The sequence below is a fragment of the Apus apus genome, chromosome 9 (genome assembly GCF_020740795.1).
Source record: "Apus apus isolate bApuApu2 chromosome 9, bApuApu2.pri.cur, whole genome shotgun sequence".
NCBI classification, from domain to species: Eukaryota; Metazoa; Chordata; class Aves; order Apodiformes; family Apodidae; genus Apus; species Apus apus.
This window is the reverse complement of record NC_067290.1, coordinates 1616093-1641797: the sequence shown is the minus strand read 5'-3', so window position 1 is coordinate 1641797 and position 25705 is coordinate 1616093. Positions and strand designations below refer to the sequence as shown.

The following is a 25705-nucleotide window of genomic DNA, read 5'->3' as shown; positions in this document are numbered from 1 at the left end:
ATGAAAGTAGAATGTTCCATACAGAAAAAAGGTCTGAATAATTTCTGTGCTACTGTACTGTCTCCTTCTTTTGGTGCTGCAGACATGCCTAGTGAATCTAGAAGTCCTGAAAGGCCAGACCCTGAAAGCCCAGTTGATCTGCTTTGTGTGAGGAAGCTGTTGCACCCTGATCATTTCCTCTGATTACTCTCCCAGGCCCAGCATTGCCAGTCTGGTGCCATTTAACTGCAGTGTTGAGGTCAGCACTGGAGCATCCTTTGGTTGTAAAAAAAATGCCTCTCTGGCAGCTCTTTCTTCTGTATCCTTATCTATAAAAACATCCATGATTACAAGATCCGGAAGATGCCTACACACCTAATGCTAGAGAAAAGTGTTTGCAACTCATGTTAGTATTTCTTGTTCCTAGAAGATTCTGACTCTGCCCATCTCTCTCACAAATGATCAGCCACCATTGCCTAGGAGAGGCACATCTCTTCTGAGGGAGGAAAAGACACAAGTAGTAGTAGGACTCTGCCATATAATTTCTAGGCATTGCCAGTTGACTCTACATTCCATCCAGACATTGATCGTTGGCTTTAGAAAGCAAACAAACCTCTCCTTGGCTCAAACATCTTCCACACTGGGATATTCCTTTTGAAACTCCTGCAGTTCAGACCTTATCACTGAACTCTAGGTCTAGGCCACATCCTGCCTTTTCCCACATGGACTCTCTGCCAAAAGCAACATTCAGAGCACTATTCTTGCCACACCCATCAGAATTCTTGCTTTAAAGCCATTTCTCCTTTAAATCTAAACTTACTGCCTCTGATCTGTTCTTATGTTCAAAGAGAACAGAAACAATTCCTTCATTTGACTGTTCGTTACATTTCTTCCTAATGTGTTTTCAGGTTCCTTAGCTCCCCCTTCATCCCCTTCACAGGTCAAAATTCAGCCTTGATGGACATAGAAACAACTTGGACTGCAAGCAGCTTACAGATTTCTTATCTATTTTCCATTTCTGCTACTTTCAACCCATGTAGTATTTCCTATATTCCTTCTGCCACTTTCCCTAGAAATCCCAAAACACTGTACAGTACCAGTGACATAAGAAGTCCTAAGTGTGGTCCATAATCCCATTCCACACTCAGACATTCCAGGTCAGGCTTCAAAACAGACTCTCCCTGATGACACTGCAGCACGGGTTGACCACCAGCTGAACCACCAGGGTTAGGGGAGCTCTAGTGCTAATGAAAAAAATTGACACTGGCTTTGCTGAGGTCTCTTTTCCTTTGAGAAGGATGGTCCAGAATAAATGCCTCTTAAAATCCTGGGCCTTTCTTTGGGGTGATATCAAGGTATCTGGTGTAAGTGAAGCAGCCACTATGAGGCAGCTTGCCAGGAAAAGACAACCAGCAAATGTAAATCAGTCTCTCACTGTATCCAAGTTTGCCTGTAAAGTGTTCTGAATGCAGAGGAACCTACAGACACCCTGCAACTACTGTACCCACTGGAACATCTGGATTGGTGCCATCTGTATTTAGAAATAAAGCTATATAACATCAAGATGCTTAAGATTTTTTTTTTTTCACTGTCTGCACTGGAAGATGGTTGTCAGCAACGAGAATAAATCCTGCAAGTAAGAGAGTTCTAACACAAAAGGTGAATGTTGGGGCCTCTGGCTTCCCATTGCCTCATATTTGATCAGTAAGAAACCACTCTGATGATAAATAGAATTTTAAAAAATTAATAAAAAAATCACAGTAGTGACACTGATATATCCACAAGCACAACAATTTGAAAATAAACTTATGTATATCAAGTGCAAAAGCAACAGGTTTTTAGACCTTTGGACTAAACAGAAGCACTTAAAACACTTTAAAACACAACATGGCAACTAAGAAGAGAGAAATCAGAACAAACCAAGTGATTGGGTGAATGATAAGCATGTACACAATGCCTGCTAAAGGGAAAATGGCAACTGCATCTTGCAATCTGTTTAGCAATTGTGGTGAACCAGACCCCAAACATCGACACGGAGACAGTGACCACACTAAACAGAGAAACAAGATGCTGTGCTGAACTGTGAAGAGATTCTAAATTGCAGGAAACAGTTTATTCATACAAAAAGCTCTTGAGTAGGTCACCTGCAGTGGTAAACACGGTACCTGGGATAAAAATAGCTCTAAGGTAGAAAGGACAAGTGGTATGAGGGAAAATAAGGAAAACGGCTTACTGTTGGTAAATTCACAGCTGCAACACAATGATGATAAATACGAATCAAGAAGAAAAATTAGATTCCCATTCTTGTTTTAGTTTTGCAAGCTTCAAGAGAAGAACCTGAAAATCTGTATTACCAAATCTCGTGCCTCATTTATGGAGTTTTCTCGTTGAAGTTAACAGCTGAAACATGAACCCAGGTTCATTAAAACCAAAAATAAAGCATAAGCTTCTGAATTTTGCCAGTAATACAAATAACATACTGAATATTTAATGTCACCTGAAGGCTTTAAGTCAGACAGTCATTACTTACTAAATGCCTTTTTTTTCCAGCTTAAAAATCAATGCATTTCTTACAAGAGGAAAATAGAGGGCCTATGTTGTGAAGATCAGACTGGATCTTAAGGCCATCTATGACCTTTAAACTTGCAACTGAGACAACTAAGAAAGAACTGAAAAGGAATGATATTCAACATATCCCCAGTACTATACAGGCTAGCATAGGCACATAAAGCTAAACACATGAATGAAAAATCAAGTTGCCTTACCAGGAAAAGACATTCAAAAGAAGAGGAATTCATCTGAGAGCACATACCTTGCCTGTCAACCAAACAGTATCTCCAGGGCTTCTCCAACAAGGGCTCCTACATCAGGGTGTTTCACTGCAGTTAGAGGAGACCCAGCACGCTGCAGGTGGGAGCTGCACACCATGGAAGGGCCAGGAAAGGTGCTGCTGAACAGCAGTTTCAAGTCTGTTCAGTAGGTAGCTACACACGGGAGATGTCCTGCTGGCAGAGGACCTCTGGAGATGTTCGGGCAAAACAGAGGTCCCCCCTCCTGCAGAAGGGAGCTGCTGGGTGCCCTCTGGCAGTGCTGGGGACACAGTGTATGTACCAGCATCCCAGAGGTCGACCCAGGGGGCAGGGGTTTACAACCAAGTACATAGCAACACCTTCTTCACTCACAGGCAGAACTCTCCATATGCTGCACCAGGGTGTGTCTGTGCAACCCATGCATTTCCTGCCACAGCTAATGACTAAACTTCCAGGGGTTGCAAGTGCCTGTGGGCAGTACTAATGCCCAGCTGCTGCACGGGTGTAGTAGAAGGTACTTTGTGCTCCTGTGCTGGTACTGCTTCCCCAAAAAACCACAAAACAAGACTCTACCTTCAGGAATTTATTTTTTTATTATTTTTTTTCCTAAAGACTCTTCCCCTGGTGTTCATTTGTGAGCTCCATTTGTGCTCAGCTTGTTACAAACACAATGGTAGGTCTGAGCTTTCTGGTAAACCTGCATATATACATGTACACACACATACATAAATGTATATATAACAAAACTGGCTAAGGAGATGACCAGGGCTTGTCTGTACACCATGATTCTGCCCACAGCACTAAAGATTTCAGTGGACACTACCTGCCTGCTTTCTCTTAGACAACCCTCTGCCCGAGATGAGAGCTAGAGCAACGTGCCTTCACCACACCTGGTTCTCCTCCAGCTGTATCTCTAACTGGGCAAACTGGAAGGAGGAGACTCCGTGCTTCTTGGAGAGTTCTGTGCTAAGAAACCCTCAGGGGATGTTTACGAGTAACTGACATTTGGGTACCTTATGAATGCATGTATCAGCAACCAATTAGGGAGGAGAACCAGGTGATTATCTTAAAATAAATGTGATTTGCAAAGAAGCTAGATTAACACCTGTTAAAGTCTTCATATAAAGAACAATAGTCAGCAAACATGCTGCTAGGAGAAACTTCTTAAGCATCACACAAAAATCCTGGCTCCTAATCAGGGAGAACTCTTAAGTGAAAAGGTTGGCTCAGTGCTTCACTCAGTATCTGCCTTATTTTTTAAGGGGGAGATGGGGATATAATGATAATGTTGTGTTGGGGAGTAGATTGGCTTGAAGTCTAATATTAATCTAGTCTGGCTAATTTAATTCAATAATTTGTTGCTACATGAGTATGAAACAACAGGCAGGAATTTGCAGGGTGCAGCAAGACAGCCTAGAACAGAAAACATGCTCTTTTTCCCTTACCAGCAGAGGAATCCTCTGTCCTTGCCACGTTCAGTTGTTGCCACGTTCAGCCATTGTGTGTGGATGCACACATGGATGTCCTGCTGTTCGTGGGACATGTTTGCATCCATGGAACACACTGCTGTCCTTCCTAGTCCCCATGAGTTCACAGGAACTATGTGAGGGAACCATGCAGTTTATGCACAATCCCATTTTCACGAGGACTTTCTGTCCCCTGCCACAATTAAGCATCCCCCTATAAACAGTGGTCTGGTGGCAGTAACCAGGAGAACAGTATGAGCCACTTTACCAAAAACCATCAGACTGACATAGATTTTCAGTCATAGGTCTGCCTCAGAGAGGCACAGGAGACCCAAAACTAACTAATTAGCAGAGCGAGGTCAAACGACAAAACAAGGGGAAACTGGAAGTTGCTGCTTCAGCCACTGATGCCTTCAGCAGGAACTGGAGATGCTCAGCGACAACTGGGAAAAGCCTGGGGTGACAAATATTAGGAGAAAAATGGTCCAAGTGTTTTAAAACATGACATTGCCAACAAAAGTGAAAATTATGAGTGTAAAAATGATTGCAAATACTGAGGGGCTGTACAAACAATATAGTCTAGTAGAAAATTCTTAATAGCCAAAGCAAAATAAATTCAATCAACAGCATACTAAAGGAATCTAAAAAAGCTTTATTAAATAATCCAGATACAAATTATTATTATTATTATTTACATCCACATTGTCAAGTAGCATTAGCATGTAAGGCACAACTTACTCCACAAGTAGTCAATAAGCTACACAATTCTCAATACACCACCATGTAACAATATTACTTTTTTGTAATACTGTGTGAAACCAAAGCTGTGTGCCATAAATGGGATCTGCTTTCTGGTTGAGCAGAGTACTTTCTGATGTACCAGAACTGTGCATTTTGTATCTATGTGTCTTAGACTGTCAAGAAGAAAACCAGAAAGTCAACCAAAAATACCCCACAGTAATACTCAGGCAGTTAAATGCTACATTGTATTTTGCAGACTCAGAAAGCAGCACTTAGTAGGATATTAGGGTACAAGTATTCCCAAGTCTGGCCATACCAGTAATATCTTCCTGCACAGCTTTAAATGAAGATTCTGGTTGGCTGTGTCAGTCTGCACTCAGATGCACCCGAGACCCACAGACTGAACCAGCTCATTCAAGTGCCAAATGCACCACTGAACTTGCCAGAGCACCAGGTGCCTTGTGGCAATAAGAGGAGGCTCAGTTTCTATTGAGGTACTTCTGTGTATGCATGGACTTACATAAACATGTTCTATCAGAACACAGGTAAGAGAATTGCCTTCAATTAAAAATATTTACTACCAGAAGAAGGGTCCTCTTAGAAGGCACAGGCTTTCACATTCCCAGTCCTAAGGCAGTGCTTACAGTAACACTAAGTTATATTTCAGTGCATTCCTGAGTCTTTGGAACTCAAAATAAAAAAAATATAGTTCTTTGAAATATACAGTCTTCTATATTTTTGGCTCAGATTTGACCTGTTTTACTATTTCCCTTTATTTAAAAAGCTCATTAAAAAGAAAGTTAATTAAAAAAAACCAAAAAACCTCTATCAGTTAGACATAACTTCTAGCTGCTTGAAGAGTGCAGGAAAGCTAGCTTAGCAGAAACACTGCCTTTTGTCAACAGAGAACAGCAGCTAAGTTTTAAAGAACTGAAACACTGGCATTAAAAAAAAAATTCAAAAAGCTTTAAATAAAAAAAAAAGTAATTATGAGGTGACTTGAATTATATCAAAACAGTGAATGTTCTTAAGTTTGCTATTGTTAAAGGCACTGATTTGTTTTGTTCCAGCCCTAGTTCATTAAGACGAGTTGTTCAGTCTCCAACGTGAACCTTCAATGCTCCAGAGCCTGGGTGAGGAGCTGCTGCTTCTGCTTGAGGGCTGAGGGCTGCAGGGGACAACAGGTGATCCAGAAAACCCTAAAGGACAGGGGAAAAGGAGACAAAAAACCCAGTCATGCTCAGGAATGGTGGAAGACCTAAGAAACTAGTCACACTGTTGATCATCTGCTGGAATGTGCAGCAAGGGACTCTAATGATCTGTCCAAAGTGATACCCTTTTTAACTTATTGCCTGCTGAAAAGGCATCTTAAAACTATCAAAATTTTGTAAGTCTTCCTATTAAAGACTTTTAATTAAAGAATTTATTAAGTCTTCTGAGGGGGGTGCAACACACTTCACCACAGCAACTTTCCGTTCGAATTTGCCTCGTTTCATGGGAGTGTCAGGCATGTTTTTACGAAGAGGACTGAAGCTCACCAGAACTGCAACACATCTGCAAATACGTGTATTTTAACAGCCATTGTTGATTTACAGGCTTTCCAAGTGAATGGGTATTTTTTATCTGTTTCTGAGAATTTGATTCTGCAACACTGCAAGTAGGTAAAATGGAATAAATATGGTGGCAAAAACCAGGCACAACAAGACTGCAAGATCAAAAGCAGTGAAGAACAAAACCACTCCCTGAGCAACTTGTGTCTTTTTTCCCCTTCCCTGTCTCTTGCACCAGCCCCAGCTCCCAGCACACACTGCAGCTCATCTGAGGTGGCAGGAGCTGACTAACAGCTGCTGCCAAGCACGTCCCAGCAGCAGCTCAGCTTTACTTCTCCTCAGCTGGAACAAAACTGTGGATCTCTCCCCTCTGCCCACCTGGTGATCTGCATCAATTCCTACACTTTTACCTCAGTTCCTGCTTCACACATGGCTGAAGCTGGCCCAGAGTTTCAAAGGGTAAAGAGGAGGTTGGGTGTGTGGCAGGAGGATGGGCAGCACATTTCCCAGGAACTGGCACAGTGCTGCTTATAATATAATTCAGTGTACAGGCTCTCTCACAGCCACACTTCCCTACATCCAACTCAGATGCAACAGCTAAACTTATAATTTAATTCATTTCTAGCTGGGTAACAGCTGCTTACTGCTATTGCTGTGCTGAGGAGTTGTCCTTGGGGAAAATGCTGGATAATGGTGGTGGTCTTTCGCTGACAAAACTGCATTATGGACTGCAAGACATTGTAAAAAAAAAAAAACAAAACACAAAAATCAAAATAATTCCACATGGAAAATACTCCTTTGTATCTTACAGCTAAGGCACTGTAAGAAGTTATGGAAAAAATACTTCTGCAATCTTTCATTCTCTTACCTATAACAACAATAGATGTCCCTGCTAATAGCATGAAAAATAGGAGGAATACTACTTGGTAAGAATCAAGAAAATGCTGGAGTAGACTGGTTCCACCTGTAGAATTGATTAAGAGGAGACAAGATTGAGTTAACAGAGCATCTTCTCCAATCTGCTTTAAGAGTTAACAGTTCTTAACTCAAACTGAAATAGCCAAAAAAAGGTTTTTATTTCTAGCAAGTAAGTGTAATCAACTTAGACAACACGACTTCAGTTCTAGTGACTCTTTCCAGTGTAGTCTTCAAAAGCTGCCAGTAACATTGAAACACCCTGTCTTAAGCATGTACTTCAGCATCTCAGCCCAGCACACCTGAGCAGACACACCAGCTGGACACTGCTCAGCAGATTGACCCTGACCTAAGTGCAGAACTGCTCATGGGTGCCTGTGTATGTACCCCCTGCACAGGCAGCAGGGGTGCACACACTTCCAGCCCACAGAAATGAGATCATAGGGTCCCATGTGGTGGAAGGCTGGCAGCCCAACACCAACTGACTTGTAGTTACTCTGACAAAAGCCTGTTAATACTAACAATCCAATGCAGTGAGTGAAGCTAAGGCAGTCTTGATTCAGCATGATTCCCATAAAAACCAAAGCTTTCAAGCTAACAGAACGGAAATGTCTGAAGTCTGATACTCATTAATTCAATACAAGCAACATATTGCATGGTACAATTAAAATTAGAGGACTTGATCAAACCTATTTTTACCACTAACAAGAACATTTGATTCTGAACAAACCTCTTAAGTCATGCATTTAGATCTCCTGAGAATAAGAGTCACACTGATGTCAAGTTACAGAGCTGAAAATACAGCAGCTTAACTGCTGCTTACCTTCCTGGTTTATCAGTGAAGCACTCAAACAGGGGACATCACTGACCAGCACATCTATGACTTCAGGAAAAGTGGCATCTTGCACAGGAAGTGGGACATAATCTACAATTCCACTGTGCTCTGCATCCCAGACTTTAAGCAAGGTCAAACCTTCATTCACAGTCCGCATGACAAGTGTGTTGTTTGTGGCTCCTTTCCTGATCTGTACACAGTCATCTCTACAGACAAAAAGAAATGCTTTCATATTAAGGCAAGTTTGCTAATGTCATTCTCTCTACAATAAATAGCAAGTATTGAGCTCTCCTTAGATGGTTGACTTGCTTTTGCTGATGGGTATCTTCTAATGAAATCTGACAAAATAAGAAAAATATAAAAAATATTTAGGTGTTACTGAGGCAAATATCACCTCTCACATCATTATGCTGAGGAAATACTGAGGTCATAATGATGTATGAGAACTACTTCCTAATTTTAGGAACTGTAGACCTTTAAAATTATGTAATCTGTCTCTATTCCCTTTTCTCAAGGAGTTAAGCAAAGAAATCGAAACACCAATATGCAGCTTTCCAGCCATAACTTTACAAAGCTAAATCACATTTGACTCCAAGTTCTGGTATTTACCAAAAGGCAGCATTCCCAAACGCACTGACACACAAAGCACTGGTAAGTGCACCCAGCCCCCTGGCAGCACCACCCCGAGGCAGTGAGGGTCTGACAGCAGCAGAGCCTGGTCAGCATGGGGCTGCACCTGAGGTGCAGTGCTGAAGCAGCTGTCACATCTGTTTAGGAAGCTAGGGTAGTGTTATCTCAGGGACCTCTGTATGCTATAGACATTTCTGCAGATCATTTAGGCAGGAGAAAAGAGAAAATCCTGCATCTGACCTCCTCTTTTTTTTTTTTTCTTATTTTCCTTTTACTATGTTGTAACTGCAAGGTGCTCTGCAGAGAACAAGCTACATTATAGTAATGGACTTAGTGATTGTGTAGTAATGACCAAAGGCAGCTGTTTTATAGTATTTATTATTCTTTGAGGCAGAGACCAAAAGGCCTTTTGAGGCCTGGCTCTGCTGTGCAAAGGCTGAAGAAGTATATCTGAAGAGACAGCCCTGATCCAGAACGTTCACCATCTTATATAAGGCCTCAGTGAGTCAGTGTAACAAAGCACTAGGAGAAAAGAGGAAGGATGAGGTGTATGCTGATAAGATCAGTGGTTTATATAGGCCAGTGATGTATGCAACTTGATGATTCAGAGTCACTTAAAGCAGAAATGTACCCCAGTAAGCCTCGCCAGGGATCATGCTTATCTGGGCAACTTTCCATTTGCTAGAGAATACTGATTGCTAACTGGAACTCTTCTTTCTGCTTCAGTGCCTCTGAAGACCTCAGAGACAAAATCCTTTCTTTCCAAACCCCAGTCCAAACTTTATCTTCACTTGGTATCTCTGGAACAATCCGTGTTCCTCCTGTGGCTGGGCTATGTGTATTTGGCCTTTTTTGTTCTCTGCAATTAACGCCTGTGAGAGATACCTACCTGTTTGTTGCAAAGTTGAGCACAGAATTGTGTGCATGAAAAATATCTCCAGAGTCATCATGGAAATGAACTGTAAATGTCACTGTCACACCCAGAGGAAGAGCCTGTAATGCCTCCTTGTTTTGCATGTGCAGAACAGGACTCATGGATATTCTTAGGTATGAGATGGGGCAGACCTGTAAAAACATCAGCAGTGAAAAGCAAAATCAAAATGCTTTTTTAGTGCCTCTATAAAAACAGTAATCTCACTGGGCTAAAGCCAGTTGCCCCAGATCATGTGCAGTAAGGTCTTGAGCATCTCCTAGCATGGAGACTCCATAATCTCTCTCTGCAACCCATGCTAGTGTTCAACAGCCACCACAGTAAGAAAGTGCTCTCCTATGTTCGTGTGCACTCTTGCCCTGCCACTAAACACCACTGAGAAGAGTCTGGCTCTGCCTTCTTCTCACTCTCCCTTCAGATATTTCACACTGTTTTGCTCTAATAGCACTGGAAATGGAAGCAAGCAGTAATGATGCAGAAACACACATCACAAACTTCAGAAACTACATTATTATCTTACAAATTAAAACTGTTTAAGGCTCCTTGGGTATGCATTAGAACAAGCTGCCTCTAGACATCTCTCCTGGCAATTCTTGGAGTAAGAAGTGTGATTTATCCCTCAGTTACCAGAACAGGAGTAACTCATGATGCATGGGAAAGTAAGTGGGTGAAATGGTCACTGTCTCCCCAGTTACTTTGCACTGGCTGAGAAAGCCAAGATGATCCAGGCAGCTTCTAACAGCCTTGGCTCTGAATAAAGGTTTGCCCAGCAGAGGAAACACCAGCAACAGCTGCAGAGCCATTTCCTAGTGATCCTGGGCACCACACACTGCTGCCCCTCACACAGACCAGCAGGGCTCCTGGAGGTGGGCAGCAGCACCACCAGCTCTCCTCCAGCTGTGTGCTGGGGTGGCTTTTCTGCCCCAGCACTGGGCATGCTGGCTGTGTGCAGCTGCAGCCAGGCTCTGCTCTGAGCCACACAGACAAAACCAGTCAGAACTGGCACCTGACAAATCCCAACTGGGCAGGCAGCTGCACTGTGTGGCCTCAGTGCTTCTCTTCAGCCAGAACTGAAGGCAGGGACCTCTCCTCCCAATTCTTTAGGGAAATCTGGTAGGTTCTCCATCTGTGCATACCCCCACGTGTTTGCAGCAATGCTTCAATGAAGGAAGTTTGTCTGAAGACAAAGACTTCACACTCATTTTGTTTTTAAAGTAACATATTACTATTTTTAATCAACTTACCTAGCAAATTAACTAGCAAAATTACCCAGCAAAAAAACCCTACATCTGTTCTTTGTGTTACAGCTGTGGGAAAATAAACAGAAGCATGGACAAAGCAAAAACCCTCAAATATACAGAGAAAACTATTTCAAAAGAAGCCCTCAAGCTTATCTTGTAGGAAAATCCCTTTTTTTTCTGACTAAGAGGCTCAGCTAAAATGTAAAACTCTGCAATCTGAAAACGTACATGTCAAAACTTAGAAAGGAAAGGACAAATTTGGCCTCAAGCAAATAGCATCTTTGGTGAGTATGGGGGGGGGGGGGGGGAAGCAGCAACCATTCTGGCTAGAATATCAGTTTATACAACTGTCTATTCCACAGGCTGATACCATCAGTTAAAACACCAGTGCATGCAGTGATCTGCCCAGCTTGCTGAGGTTATAAACTAAGAAAAATGCCATTTCCCTGACAGATTTTCAAGCTTGCTTTACTTAAAAAACTCAGAAACTGTCCCACAAGGGACAACTGCTAAATTTAATATTGATGAAAACAGCTATTTACTGTTAAAGCATCTCAGTTTTTAAAGTATTTTGGATTTTAAAAAAATATATTGTTGAGTACAGCTGGTAGAGGTGAGTGCTTAGCTTGTTTCCATGCTGAGCATACTGGCACTCCTTGCTTCCACCATCCTCCTTGGCTTATATAAAATCATCTCTTTTTGAGCAAATTTCAAGGTCTAAGTGTTAAGTGATGCTGCCCCAGCAGTTTGTTTCTTAATTGTGTACAGTTGTAGACAAAACAAGAAGTGAGGAAAGAAAGGACAGCTTGAAGGAGAGAACTCTGCCTTAGAATGACACAACAGATTAAAGCACATCTCCTGCTCTGTCACAAGTTTTTCTGCACGACCTTCAGCAATACTACTCAAACTCTCAGCTCTCCATCCATACAAAGAAGGCAGCAGCACTGTGTTACCTCACACTGTTACTGGGAGGTTTAAAGTATTATTCCCATAAAAGTTGTATAGTCCTAATAAGTACAGGCAAATAAATCAGTTGTACAAGACGCTGAACTCCCCCTCTACTCTGTCCTGGGGAGGCCACAGCTGGAGAACTGGGACCAGTTCTGGGCTCCCCAGTTCAAGAGAGACAGGGAACTGCTGGAGAAAGTCTATGGGAGGGCAACTAAGATGACTGGGGGACTGGAGCATCTCTCTTATGAGGAAAGGCTGGGAGAGTTGGGGCTGTTCAGCCTGCAGAAGAGAAGGCTGAGGGGAGACCTTATCAATGTATCTCAGGGTGGGAGCAGGAGGATGGAGCCAGACTCTGCTCAGTAGTTCCCAGGGACAGGACGAGGGGCAATGGGCAGAAGCTGGAACATGGGAAGTGCCATTGAAATATGAGGAAAAACTTCTTTACTGTGAGAGTGACAGAGCCCTGGGACAGGCTGCCCAGCGGGTTGTGGAGTCTCCTTCTCTGGAGACATCCCAAACCCACCTGGATGCAACCCTGAGTTAATGTGCTCCAGGGGATCCTTGTTGGACTTGATGATCTGTAGAGGTCTCTTCCAACTCTGACAATTCTATGATTCTATGAATTGAGATGGTTCCAACTACAAAGAGCTCACAAGCTTAATATCCTAGTGCACTGACTCCAGACTTCTGCAATAGTATGGAAAGAATGCACAAACTTCACTTCAGTAGGTGCTGACTAAATGCCTTTTGAGCCAACCCCAGACTCATCAGGGGTCTTTCACTCCACAGATCCAGCCGTGAAGGGAAGAAACAAGGTCATCTATAACAGAGCTGTAGGAATTCCCTGCCACCACCTAGCAGCAAGGGTGGTGTTAGTGAAACTGAAACACCATTTCTTTTTTTTTTTTCTCCACTCATGTAGGTACAGACCTACAAGCTGTCCTACCAACAAAGCTGAACATGGTAAAAAACAAAATTTAAAAAAAAAACAAAACCAATTAAAAAATAAATCAGGCCACTTAACAGCAATTATAATTAAACTTACAAATAATTTGAAGTGAGTACTTTATGATATTTCTTTCTCCTTTAGTTGGGAAATAGGAACAATCCTGACAGAGTAAAAAGAGATAAGAGGAGGTGGAGCAGTGGGTTTCTCAAGGCTCACATTGTCAGATGGAGAAAGTTCTTGGCACAAGGACTTTTGAACAGAAAGGAAGGACACAAATTCCCTCATATCCAAAGTTCTCAGCCAGTAAGATACAACAGACTTCACATAATAGCATTCAATCAACAAATGAAGGTTTGAGAAAGGAAGTCATCTCCTTAGCCAGGAAACAAACTGCTGAGTTTCAGCACAGCTTTGTCCTTCCCTGAAGCACCCATGCTCAAGCACCCTCAGGCACACAGGGCAGCCTTGGACGTGCTCCTTGACAGCTCACCCAACACAGGCAGCAGCAGCTCAATTATTGCATCTGATATGACAGGCTGTCTCGTGCAGAGAATGTCATTGTAACTGAAAGCTGAAGTGCTGCAAAACAGCAGAGAACATGACATTTTTGGGCACTGTACAGCTACATCTCTAACACCTTGAAAATCTAGGTATCACTTAGGTACCCTGCATTTATATTCATTACTCCAGGTGGTACTTGCCTTTTTCACACACTGCAAAATGCATGTTTATGATGTTAACATCTTTATTATTTGAACTTCTGTATTTGTCAGCCTTCTAAGAGACTTTTGGGACTTTTTAAAGTTTATGGCACATGCACACAAATGCCTTTTATAAAATGTACCAAATTTAAGAATTTGCTGGAATTTAATGTTTACCTGTCTAGTTTAGTATGATTAATTTTTTCTTTAAAGCACAAAACTGACTATTAATTCCCGTATTTCAAATTTTTCAGAAGTGAAGTTCAAAATCACAGGCTATTATGGGATGGAAGGAACCTCCAAAGATCATCGAGTCCAACCCCCCTGCCAGAGCAGGACCAAAACTAGGGCAGGTCACTCAGAAAGGCATCCAGACAGGTCTGGAAAGTCTCCAGAGAAGAAGCCTCCACAACCTCTCTGGGCAGCCTGTCCCAGGGCTCTGTCACCCTCACAGGAAAGAAATTCTTCCTCATGTTGAGGTGGAACTTCCTGGGCTCCAGTTTGAATCCATTGCCCCTTGTCCTGTCACAGGGCACAAGTGACAAGAGCTTGTCCCTGCCTTCTTGATGCCCTCATGTATTGATAGACATTCATTAGATCCCCCCTCAATCTTCTCCTCTCTAGCCTGAACAGCCCCAGGTCTCTCAGCCTTTCCTCAGCAGGCAGGTGTTCCAGTCCCTTCATCATCCTTGTAGCCTCTCTTGGACTCTCCCCAGTAGATCCCTGTCCCTCTTGAACTGGGGAGCCCAGAACTGGACACAACACTCCACGTAAAGTTTCACCAGGGCCCAGGAGAGCAGAAGACCCTCCCTTGACCTGCTGGACACACTCCTCCTGATGTACCCCAAGATACCATTGGCCTTCTTGGCCACGAGGGCACATTGTTGTCCCATGGATAACTTGTTGTCCACCAAGACTCCAAGGTCCTTATTCACAGAGCTGCTCTCTAGCAGATCACCTCCTGGCCTGTCCTGGTGCATTTTGTTGTTCCTTCCCAGGGGCAGGACTCTGCACTTGCTCTTGTTGAACCTCATCAGGTTCCTCTTTGCCCAGTGCAGTAGTAAAGATACACTTCTAACAGAAAAATGCAAAGAAAGAGAATTGATAGTACCTTAACAGCCACTATAATGGTCTGGTTGATCCCAAATGATTCTTGTGCAACCAGTTCAATTGCTGACAATCCTATCAAGGACCCAGAGGTAAGGAAACCTCTCTCATCAATTTTTACAACAGGAATTTCATCTGGCCCATCCACGACACGGTAACTCAGTGAAGCCTCTCGGTCCCTTAAGAAAACAAACACACAAACCAGGAAAAACAAACAAAACAGGGGACCACTTTAAATTAGTAAACCCATATTTCCACAATGTATTATGCAAACCCAAAAGATTGCTAACTGCTGTGTGTTTTTCCACATATCTGCAATGAAAGCTGAAAAGCCAGTGCTCTACTCTTAAGAAAAAAAAGTTGAAGTTCTGATTCAAGCTCACTTGAAAGAAGTCTTATCTGGCTCTAGGAGTGTTTTGAGATCCAGCTTCCACCCAGGGCCCTGCAGTGTCATCAGTCACTGGGGGTAAACCTGATTCCCAATGATACTGGCTAAAGCTGCAACATGCAGCTTCTGCCCTCCTTTTCTGTAAGCAATATTAAGAGGGTGGTTAGCCTGCCACAGCTAGTGTTGGTACTGGAGATAAAAGTCAGGGATGTGATTAAGTGGATTTCATCAGTTTCCTGGAAATAGTTTTGTAGACATGTTAATTTTTGGAATAACTCTCACCATGGTATTTGCATATTAATGAAGTGAACAAACACATAAACTGTAATTAGGCATTCTGAGACATTAGCTACTTTTAAGTATCACTTATCACATCATCTAAAAGATTTGTAAATGTTTTTTTTTCCTCCCAAGCTCTCTCCATTGAGATAGAAATACTTAAAACTACTTCATCCTAGGAAAGAAACATGAAAGCTGGATTTTAGTTGCCCTTTTCTTGGCAACAGTGCAATAGTTTTTTTGGTGGTAGAGTTAAGACACAGGGGCTCAACATTGGATAGTGAAGATAATGGGACAAAGAAATGTACAAACTGGTGTCTATCAACTAGATGACTAATTAATCAGAAAACTTGCTCAGAAGAGATGCCAAAACAACAACAGTAAGTGACTACAAATAACAGGGCTCCTATGTAACTGCTTCAAAAGTAGCTGCTGAATGACCATTATCACTGGAGCTCCAGTGAAAGTAATGGGTCTCCCTTCTTCAAAAATAAATGCATTTAAAGCCTCCCCCTCAGTGTATGTCCTGCTGTCTACAGCTGCACATCCTTGTGCTAGGAAAACCAAACAGCAAGCCTGAAATGAGTCTGAAATGTCAGTCTTTGAAAACACATTATGTAAAAAGGACTTCTCATTTGGAAAGGATATTTTAATCTCAAAGTCTAGTCAAAGCCTCTGTGTAAGAAATACAGAGAAGCATATTCCAGAAAGCCTTGACTGCTCACAAAAAACTCTAGTGGAAGCAGGTTACTCCTGTAAGTGGCTCAGCATCTTTTAAAATAAGGGTCTAAAATTTCCAAACACTGAATGAATTTTCTATCTGCAATCTTACTAAAACTTGTCAGAGCCCAAGAGTATAGACAAGACACTATGAATCAGCAAAGCTGTGTATTACACTGAGGTCCTGTGGCACTTTTAAAAGACTGAAACAGCTTACTTTAAGCAGACTTGCTTTATGGTTTTGATAAACTATAGACACAAATCACAGTATGAAAACTGATCACCAACCTGTTTGTCTGAAGTTTAAGAAAGGAATTTGGTGACATTAAGATCTGCTCTGCTTCTCCTTCTACTTCTGGAGTGACTAAACCAAATTTTTCAAACACCTGGAAAATAAAAGGCATTTTAGCCTACTGTTGCATGCAGTGAGTAATCTATTTCCATTTATTTCACCTTCAAAACAAACAAACAAACAAAAACCACAACAGAACTACAACACACTTTTTCTTAACCTTGTATAACATATATGGTAAAAAAAGAGAATTAAACATGAATATTTGAGAACAGGATAGGAAGTATCTTCTAAAAATTATTCTGAAAAGCATAGGTTTCTATGGCTATAACTACACTATGAAACAGTATGAAAAAAGAAGTAGATCTGTTAAGTGAAATGGTGTTGGAGACCCCACATTCACTCAAGTTACTTTAGGCTACCTCAAGTCACTTCTGGGGCCAGATCTCTTTATCAATGGACAAGGGGATCAAGTGCATCCTCAGGAAGTTTGCAGATGACATCAAGTTGGGTGGGAGTGTTGATCTGCCCAAGGGTAGGAAAGGTCTGCAGAGGGACCTGGATAGCCTCAATGGATGGGCCAAGGCCAATTGCCTACAGTTCAACAAGGCCAAGTGTTGAGTCCTGCTCTTGGCTCACAGTAACCCCAGGAAAATCCCCAGGCTTGGGGAAGAGTGCCTGGAAAGTGCCTGACAGAAAAGGAACTGGGGGTGTTGGTCAACAGCAGCTGAATATGAGCCAGTGTGTGCCCAGGTGGCCAAGAAAGCCACCAGCAACCTGGCTTGTGTCAGCACTGGTGTGGCCAGCAGGAGCAGGGCAGGGATCATCTCCCTGTGCTGGGCACTGGTGAGGAGGCACCTTGAATCATGGGGTGAGTTTTGAGCCCCTCACATAAAGGACATTGAGGGGCTGGAGCATGTCCAGAGAAGGGCAAACCAAAACAATTCTATGATTCTAAGTCTGAGCCCATGAACTGAATGGCCACAAGAGGTGTACTCCTCAAGCACATTTTCCAGCTTTGGTTTATCTAAAGGAATGCAGTTTTCATACTTAACAGCTGCTCTCCAAAGCATAGGCAGTGGGAAGAACCAGGAGATTAATTTCAGAAGCTAATTCCTGATCCAAGTTAACACACCTGCATAGACACGTACAATAAGCACTAAAACCAGGAAGCATTATTGTGTAGCAAAGTTCTTTTACAGCTCTAACACTGCTTACCCACAAGACACAAGTCACCTCAATTTCAGGTGGTCTACAACAAAAACCAACTCCTGAATTTCATTCAGGCATCACACTGGTATGTGACTGATGTAAGCCTTACCAACACCTGGGAAACTCAGAGGTTTCCAAACAGCAGAACATTACACAAACAAGGGTCAGGGCTCAAAGATAAACCTAGGCTGGAACTACTCCTCTGCATTTCAAATTCCTGACTTCAAATACAGACTTTAGTTCAGCTTTGAAATAGATACTAAAGCATTAGCTGTGAGGAATATCATCATACCTGAATTTGGATTTTATCAGACAGTTCTCTTGCCATGTTGTAAAACTGGTTGGCTGCAGGATCAAGGACCTTCACAACAACTTTCAGGCCTGTTATTCCCTTTACTCTGCCATAAACATTCACTGCAAAGCTATGTTTTGCAGGAAGCTGAAAAGAAGCCTTGGACAGAAGAAAGTGGTTAAAATTTTACTCATGGAAAGGAGTTGCCACTGATACAGAAGAATGACAACACCCAGCACTGACAATGGCTCTTTATTTTGAGTAAGTGGAAGGAACAATATTTTCTCAATTGCCATTACGTGGCAGTTTCCTTTTCCCAACACACACACACGTGCCAGTCCACATCCACACACACACACAGCATTTACCTCACTGTGTCTTGACTTGATTTCCAGGGTTTCCTTCTTTGTGACAGACCACTGGAACGTTAATCCTGGTGCTGCGTTGCCGAATGAGAAAGGAGTCTGACTGCTGGTGATGCCCATCACATAAACTGGCATCTAGAAACAGAGAAACCCACTTTCTTAGGTAATTCTAGGATGCCAACCAAACTGGACAGATTAAACATAATTAAACTTGAAACTGATTGACCAAGAGATGGAATATCTTATGTAGACAATGGTTTGGCTGCTGTGTATCTTGCAAGGATGTATCACGTAGACGACTCAAATATCCATCAAACTTGTAAAAGGTAAACTTTGATTTATTCTCATTTGCTGCATTATCTGCAAAAAAACAAGCACCAGTTTTCCATGGAAAAAGATGAGCTCAATAATTCATTTGTCCCGTTTGCAGCATCAAATCACTGTAGTTACATCACACACTCTTCAGTTTTCTATGTCTTTGGCCAGATGATCTCCCTGACTAACTGCTCTGACATCAGCTTTTCCTTTCCAACTCTTCAAGTTAAGACAACATAACATATGAACACAAAACAGGGATTTTCAACTTTTCAGTCTCCAAAGCAATTCATTCACCTGGGACCAATGAGCTAGAATCACTAACCATTTGGAATGAGTAACTAATAAGGGAAATATAGGCTCTTAAAAACAGACTTACTAGAAGATAACTTGAACAATATCTGTTTTTCTGGATACAGCAGACATGCTGTCAATTTTTATCAAACAAAGGAAGAAAGTCTTCACTGCAAATAGAATGAAGATGAGACAACCCTTCTTCAAATAAACAGAGGCTTCCTCAGCAGGGCCTGAATTTCTGAAAGATCAGTCTGGTGTACATGTTCAACTCATTCAGCTCTGCAGCTCCTCCACTGACAGCACACTCCTTCCTGCAGCAGTGGTGGCCCTCAGAGCAGGCAGCCTCTCAGAGTGGTGCTATCAGATGACCTAAACATTATGGTCACGGCTTGCAGGTCAAAATTTTAAGGCAATAAAAGCTAATCATAAATCAACTAACCTGTGTACCCATTTTCATTCGTGTAATTGGTGCATGAATTCTAACAGCTGTCAGCTGTACTACTTCAACTTCCACTTTGTCCTAAAAAGGAGGAAGGGGAGACACTGTAAGCACTTGTCAAAGGTGAACTAGATTTCACTTTCAGGATCTATTCACTATTTTGCTATTTTTTTAATCACTATTGCCATGGGATTTGCATGAGGCTTATCACAGAAAATACAAACAGACATAATTCAGTAGGACTGCAAAAAACTACAAAAGCTTTAACTTCTTAGATAAATTAAAAAAAAAAAAAAGCTTTGCTCAAAATTACTGATGTCAGGAATGATGGAACTGAGAGGTGACAGACTGCAAGGGACTAGGATCACAAGAGTCCCTAGGAGAAGAGGCATGAATAATCCCAGAAGGTTAAGGGAAGACATTGAGAGAACTAGAAGGAAATGACAAATGTTAGCAGCAAATGGGACAATCAAGCATAAGAGGTTGACATTCTGATGTCTCCTCTTCACATACTCTGATAAGATTTTATTCCTACTGTATACTGGGGAGGAAAAGGTCTGACCTGGACCTCACTGGGCAGCAGACTTAGCTTTCAAGTTCATTCTGCTCCCTGCCACAGCAGCAGGGCACACGGCTGCTCCCACACTACAAAGCACAGGGTTTTTTGTTTTGTTTTAAATTAGTCTGCCCTTGACCTGTGGTGAGACTTTTCAAGCAGAAGAGCTTTGTGGTGTGCAGCAGCTGTCCTGCCTTGACCTCAAATGAAGAGCTATAAGATTTGTCCCACGTTCCATTGCTCTTAGTCTCATGCAAGTCCCAAGGACTTGTGCTCCCTTACAGGCCTGCTCACCAGCTCTACTACACTCAGCCAGTAGGAAGTTAGAGGCTTGGACAAGATTCTGATGGAATATCAAGAATTCACTGCTTGAACTGCATAGATGGATTCAGACCACAGCAGGGAGTGATAAGCTTTCTATACAGCCTGCCTATAGCTTAAGAAACAATGCATTTCTTAGGCAACAGTTCCCTTCCGACCTCTACTGATACTGCCAAACAGTAAGGGGTACAGGCAAGGACAACCTTCTGCTGGTTTAGAAAGGCTTTTTTGGATGGGCTTTTCTAGATTTATCAATCAATTCTAAAGATATCAGACCATTTATAAAGTCTCCCTGGGTTACCAGTAGAACTTTGGTTTAAGGTACAGCAAGACTTAGCTCTGTTGAAAGCATCACTTGTGTCAGCACATGCACAAGTTCACAGATCAGGGAGTAAGGAACACTTATTTTTCATCTCTTGAAGGAAAGCAGGAATCAAGTGCACAAGATAATATTATTCATGCAAAAAGACTATTTTTCCCTTTTGAGCCAAACTCATGAGCTGAAGAGAGCCTCTTTCAGCCCCTAAAGGTATCATAAAACATCACCTGAGACACCACGACAAGCTCCCCTGTCTCTGCATCAACAGCTTGCACTGATCCTGTTACCATCCCATTTCCAACTGCCACTCCTCTGACAAGCCCAGTGCTGTTCACTGCTGCAATCTTCTCATTGCTGATGGAGAAAGTGATGGTGGATCGAGGCTGAGGGCCTCCTTCTGAAGTGATCTACAATTAACAGCAGAAAGAGCAACTAGGATTAACACAGCTGGTATTTGTTCTGGTTCATGTTACAGGGTACACCCTGAGCACCACAATGTCTTCAGTAAGAAAAGGCCCATCCCAGGGCATGTCTGGGTTTATTTCTCCTGCACACTGGCCCTTGCATGATGGCAGACTGGGAAATACATGAGCTGAGCACAAACGTGGTCTGTGTGCTTCACATAATGTAACAGACTGATGCTACATCCAGCCCAGAAAGTGTCAGGAAAATTACCCTCACTTTCTCTTCACCACACTTGGTACAGCTCTGCTCTGTGTGTCAGTTTGTAGAACTAGCCCACTAGGCTTCATTTCATAGAGGTGACAGATTCCTAACTTAGCATCTAACACTGGAAAAGCTGAGACTCCCTTGGCACAAATAAATACAAACCCTTTGATTTGGCAATACAGTAAATTGGAAGATGACCCTCTTGTTAGGAGGGGCAGCTAAATCACCAAGTTGAATATCAACTGCTGAAAAATAAGTTATAAAATTTATGCTAAAGTAGAAATTACAAAAGAATGTAAGAAAACCCCTTACCTGAATCACGGCCCCAGTAATTAGGGTTACTTTCCTTGGCAGTAGTTTAAATGGGGGAAATACCTAAAAACAGAAATAGGAATAATTCTGTTAGTGCTATTTCGTTCAGATAAATTATGTCATAACACAGTACATACAAGTATAAAACTGGGTCTTCACTTGCTTAATTACAGTATATTGAGCATGCAGAAACTTCACTAATCTCTTGCAGTTAAAAACTACCACAAAATCCCAACCAGACTAGCATTTGGAGAACTTCTGGACAATGATCCCTCTACTTTTTCTGGCAAAGTAATTACTGTAAATTAACTATAATATAATGTCCCTATAGATTTTGTTTAGGCAATCATTTTATCTGAAATTATTTACTTCAATCTGTTGTGGAGCAGAGTTTATTCTCTGTCCTCTTCTGTCAGCAACGGTCGCTGTCAGACTGGTCTGACCCAGGGCCCTCCCCTGCACCAGGAAAGCAGCAGTGTGACCATCCAGAGCTTCCCCGAGTGGGCTGCAGCAAGGAAACACATTAAAACTGAGAAGTTCAAGGAATAAATTACATGAATAGCAATTGCAAGGGACTTACTTAGTGCATAGCAGCTTTATCATTCACCAGTCAACACAATTTCGACTGTTAGCTTAGGCAATTCTCCTGACAAAGAACCATTTTTAGCCATTTCACAGGTAACTAAAAGCTTACAAAAAGAAAACAGATAAAACCCAGTCATTGTGTACTCCCATGCTCCCAAGCCAATACTTTCACTTACTTTTTATTCATTCTGCCTATAAACATACTTGTAGATTATTCTAAAAAGTCCATTAACTCACACAAGTGAGACAATCTGAGGTGCTGCCCATAGTTTTAGATCCATGATGTCAAAGTATTTTGCCAGAAAAGGTTTCTTTGATCCGTCCAGAACTCTGACATAAGCTTTAACTGTTTTTCCAATCTCCACCTGAAACACAGTCACATCCAGTTTTTCTTTTAAACTGTTCTTTTTTGTTAGTATAAACATTTTCATTTTAGTTTGTATTACACTTCTAGTGAGATTATTAGAGATAAAGCCCCAAGGTTAGATTAACACTGATGTTAAAGAAGAATCCCTGCCAGCCATGGTTAGTGTCAAACTAAACAAATGAATTCAGGTCTTCAGCTGGCAAGGGCATAATTAAAACATCCAGAAATATCAACACTCACTTTGTCCAAGATGCACCCAAACTGTCAAGTAAAATGAGTTGGACTTTTTTTGTTCATTTTTAAAACATGACATATGGAAAATGACCTTGGGGCAAAACCTACTCCTAAAAGAATTGCTCTCATGCACTTGAAACAACAGAAAATGTAAATTAGTGTGTTCATATAAATTATGGATTAACATTGCTGTGTAAATTCCAAAGTTGAGATTTCTGCCACACAGAACATGAAGTAAGAGATACTTGATACACTGAGAGATGTATAACCTAAAAGGATAAATCTGGGAGGCAGAAACAGAAACACAGGGAGATCAAACTGTTTCTCTAAGGTCATACAGCTGCAGCAGAGGGCCCCAACTACTACATCAGAGCATCTTGCACGTCTCATCTTTATGTTCATAATCAGCACATGGAATCAGGACAATCTAGATCAGCAAATAATGCAGGGTTCAAAGCCACTAACCTTGTCAACAACTCGGACATACAGTTCCTGTATATCAGACACATGAATTTCAGCTTTAGCTGGTGCAGGGAAAGCCAAACACAGGTCATGAATCATTACAGTCACTGATCCTGGAAGGAGAGGATGCACCTGCAATGCCAAAAGAAAATTCTAGTAAAGCAATTCTTATTTTCATTTGTCTGTCATTCATAGGATTAAATTGATAATCATCTTCAGGGCAGATGCAGTTGGATGTAGAAGTCACCAAGCCTTAGACACAGATAATTCTTCCACCAGAGTAAAAGTAAAGCTGTTAAATGTATGTAGAAAGTATCATACTATTGAGCCAGTGCAAACAGCCTCTGGGCAGCAACTGAAGTAACATATCCTAATCTAGAAGCAGTCTGGCATCCTGCCATCAAAAGGACAAAAACCCCACAACAAACCATTCAGAGCAATGAAACTTCTCTTAGTGGAACCAGCAAACTGGTAAGGAAAAAAAAAAAAATTCAAGGACAGAGATTAGGCTTATAAAGCACTGATATTGCATCCTACAAGATTCACACTTTACAGCTGCTGCTCTTAATCTTAACAGCCAAAATCTGGTGGCAGATCTTCCCAAGTAAGAGAACAACTGACAAATCAATTATTTCTTCGACACAGCTATTAGTAGTATTATTATTAATTTTTTTAAATACAAAGAAAGTACATGTTACATCTCTCTGAAGACAGCAAGAAACAATGAAGAGACCTCTGCTCACACATACAAGCTCTCAGAACTAGGGACCAACCCCAAAGTCATCTCCACATGCTTTCCCAAGGGCATGCATCCACACCTTTGCAGTTCTCTTGCCATTTCCCTGACCCCATCACACTCCTCAGGGATAGTCCCAACTATTCTCTTCACCTTCACAGACCTTCACTTTGACCAGAGACAGTGGAGATGTTTGGTGTCCTCTTTTATGCACTCATCTGGCCTATGAAGTTGAACTCTGAAACAAGGGGTGCAGGACTGCCAGGTCCCCCAGCTCAAAGGAATTTAATACAATTCATAGCATTAGTTGGGAGCACTACAGGAGTTAGCAGTAAGGGCAGTAGGAAGAGCTGACATTTTGTTCTGAGTGCACTGCTCTTACTTTTGCCTCAAAATATAAAGAAACATGGTAGAATGGTTTGGGTTGGTTGGGTTGGGTTGGTTAAAGACCACCTAGTCCCAACCCCCCTGCATGGGCAGGGACACCTCCCACCAGCCCAGGCTGCTCCAAGCCCCATCCAACCTGCCCTTCAACACTGCCAGGGATGGGGCAGCCACAGCTTCCCTGGGCAACCTGGGACAGGGTCTCACCACCCTCACAGTGAATAAAGCCTTTCTAAGGTCTAACGCAAATCTCCCCTCTTTCCGTTTAAACACATCATCCTTGTCCTATTGTTTTAATACACATCAGCTTTCAGAACTGCAGGGGTTCCCCAAGTGGATGGCTGGGGGACATATATTACACACAGCCACAGAAAGCAAGAGAAGAGGATGTGGCCAGGAGGAGGCAGCCAGCATGCTGGCACAGGGAGGAAGAGGTCATGGAGATCAGTTTGGGCTGGAAAATCAGAGAAAAATCGACCAGGGCTGAGAGTTGAAAGGGGAAGCAGGACTGCTACAGCTTACAAAAAACGTTCCTGTCCCAGCAACCTCCTCTGTTCTCATATCCTATGAGGTGTCCAGTGGTTGTCTAGTACACAATGTACGTTACCCTCATTCAGTCTCCCCCCACATCCAGAAAAGCCACTGTGTCAGGCAGAGAGTAGGAGGTACAGAATTCATCTTTTGCAGCCCCACTAAAAAGTTTGAGAATCATCATCCTGGACAACTTCAACTTAGTTTCTCAGAATGCTTCACAAGCAGGACTAAAAAACTTTTTAAACGTGGGGGGTAATGAGTGTTTTGCACATTCCTGCACATCCTTGTATATATTTGTACATCTTTGCTGTTACCAGTAGTATTTAACTAAAGCTGTCCAGTTTAGCTTCCAGTCTGGGAAGTCTGTCTCCTAACTCTGTCTCTCCTTTCCCTACCTGGGTGGGAGGGGATCGAGAGCTTTGTTGTCACTGGTTTAGTGGCTGATCCTGAGTCCAACTGTGACACACAGACAGTCAAAATGTTTCACCAAAACCTTCCATATTCTCAACAGTGAAAAAAAAAAGTCCACTCTTATCAATAATTATTTCACAACTTCATCAACATTATTTATTACAAGATAAACCTGCAAGTTATAAATTTCTGAAGATCACTCTTTAAACAACTTGAGTCACTTCCAGTTCTTGTCCAATGAAAGCTACAATGCAAATACGGATTCTTTTGTTATTCACTGTAGAATCCATCTCCTATCTTGGGCCTGGATGAAGTCAGGCATAACTGTAGTTTACTTGTATCTTCTAGTAGAAAAGTGCATGAAAAACTTAATACAGGGATCAGAAATCAATTATTTAATAGTTATTTTT

At 42.0% G+C, this 25705-nt stretch overlaps 1 protein-coding gene across 1 annotated transcript in view; it reads right to left on the bottom strand.

Annotated features, from left to right (window-relative positions):
- Positions 1 to 4887: 4887 nt before the first annotated feature.
- The window catches only part of NUP210 (nucleoporin 210), a 60945-nt gene continuing 40127 nt past the window's right edge, over positions 4888 to 25705 (bottom strand). The window contains exons 21-35 of the mRNA XM_051627458.1: positions 23234 to 23362; positions 22405 to 22532; positions 21952 to 22087; positions 21583 to 21645; positions 20829 to 21008; positions 19406 to 19486; positions 18358 to 18489; positions 17990 to 18148; positions 16482 to 16579; positions 14811 to 14985; positions 9816 to 9991; positions 8285 to 8502; positions 7415 to 7510; positions 7191 to 7274; positions 4888 to 6195 (exon numbers count right to left, since the gene is read on the bottom strand). Of these exons, the coding sequence (XP_051483418.1) occupies positions 6077 to 6195; positions 7191 to 7274; positions 7415 to 7510; positions 8285 to 8502; positions 9816 to 9991; positions 14811 to 14985; positions 16482 to 16579; positions 17990 to 18148; positions 18358 to 18489; positions 19406 to 19486; positions 20829 to 21008; positions 21583 to 21645; positions 21952 to 22087; positions 22405 to 22532; positions 23234 to 23362 (1974 nt within the window). The 3' untranslated portion in view covers positions 4888 to 6076. The remainder of the gene's footprint in view (positions 6196 to 7190; positions 7275 to 7414; positions 7511 to 8284; positions 8503 to 9815; positions 9992 to 14810; positions 14986 to 16481; positions 16580 to 17989; positions 18149 to 18357; positions 18490 to 19405; positions 19487 to 20828; positions 21009 to 21582; positions 21646 to 21951; positions 22088 to 22404; positions 22533 to 23233; positions 23363 to 25705) is intronic.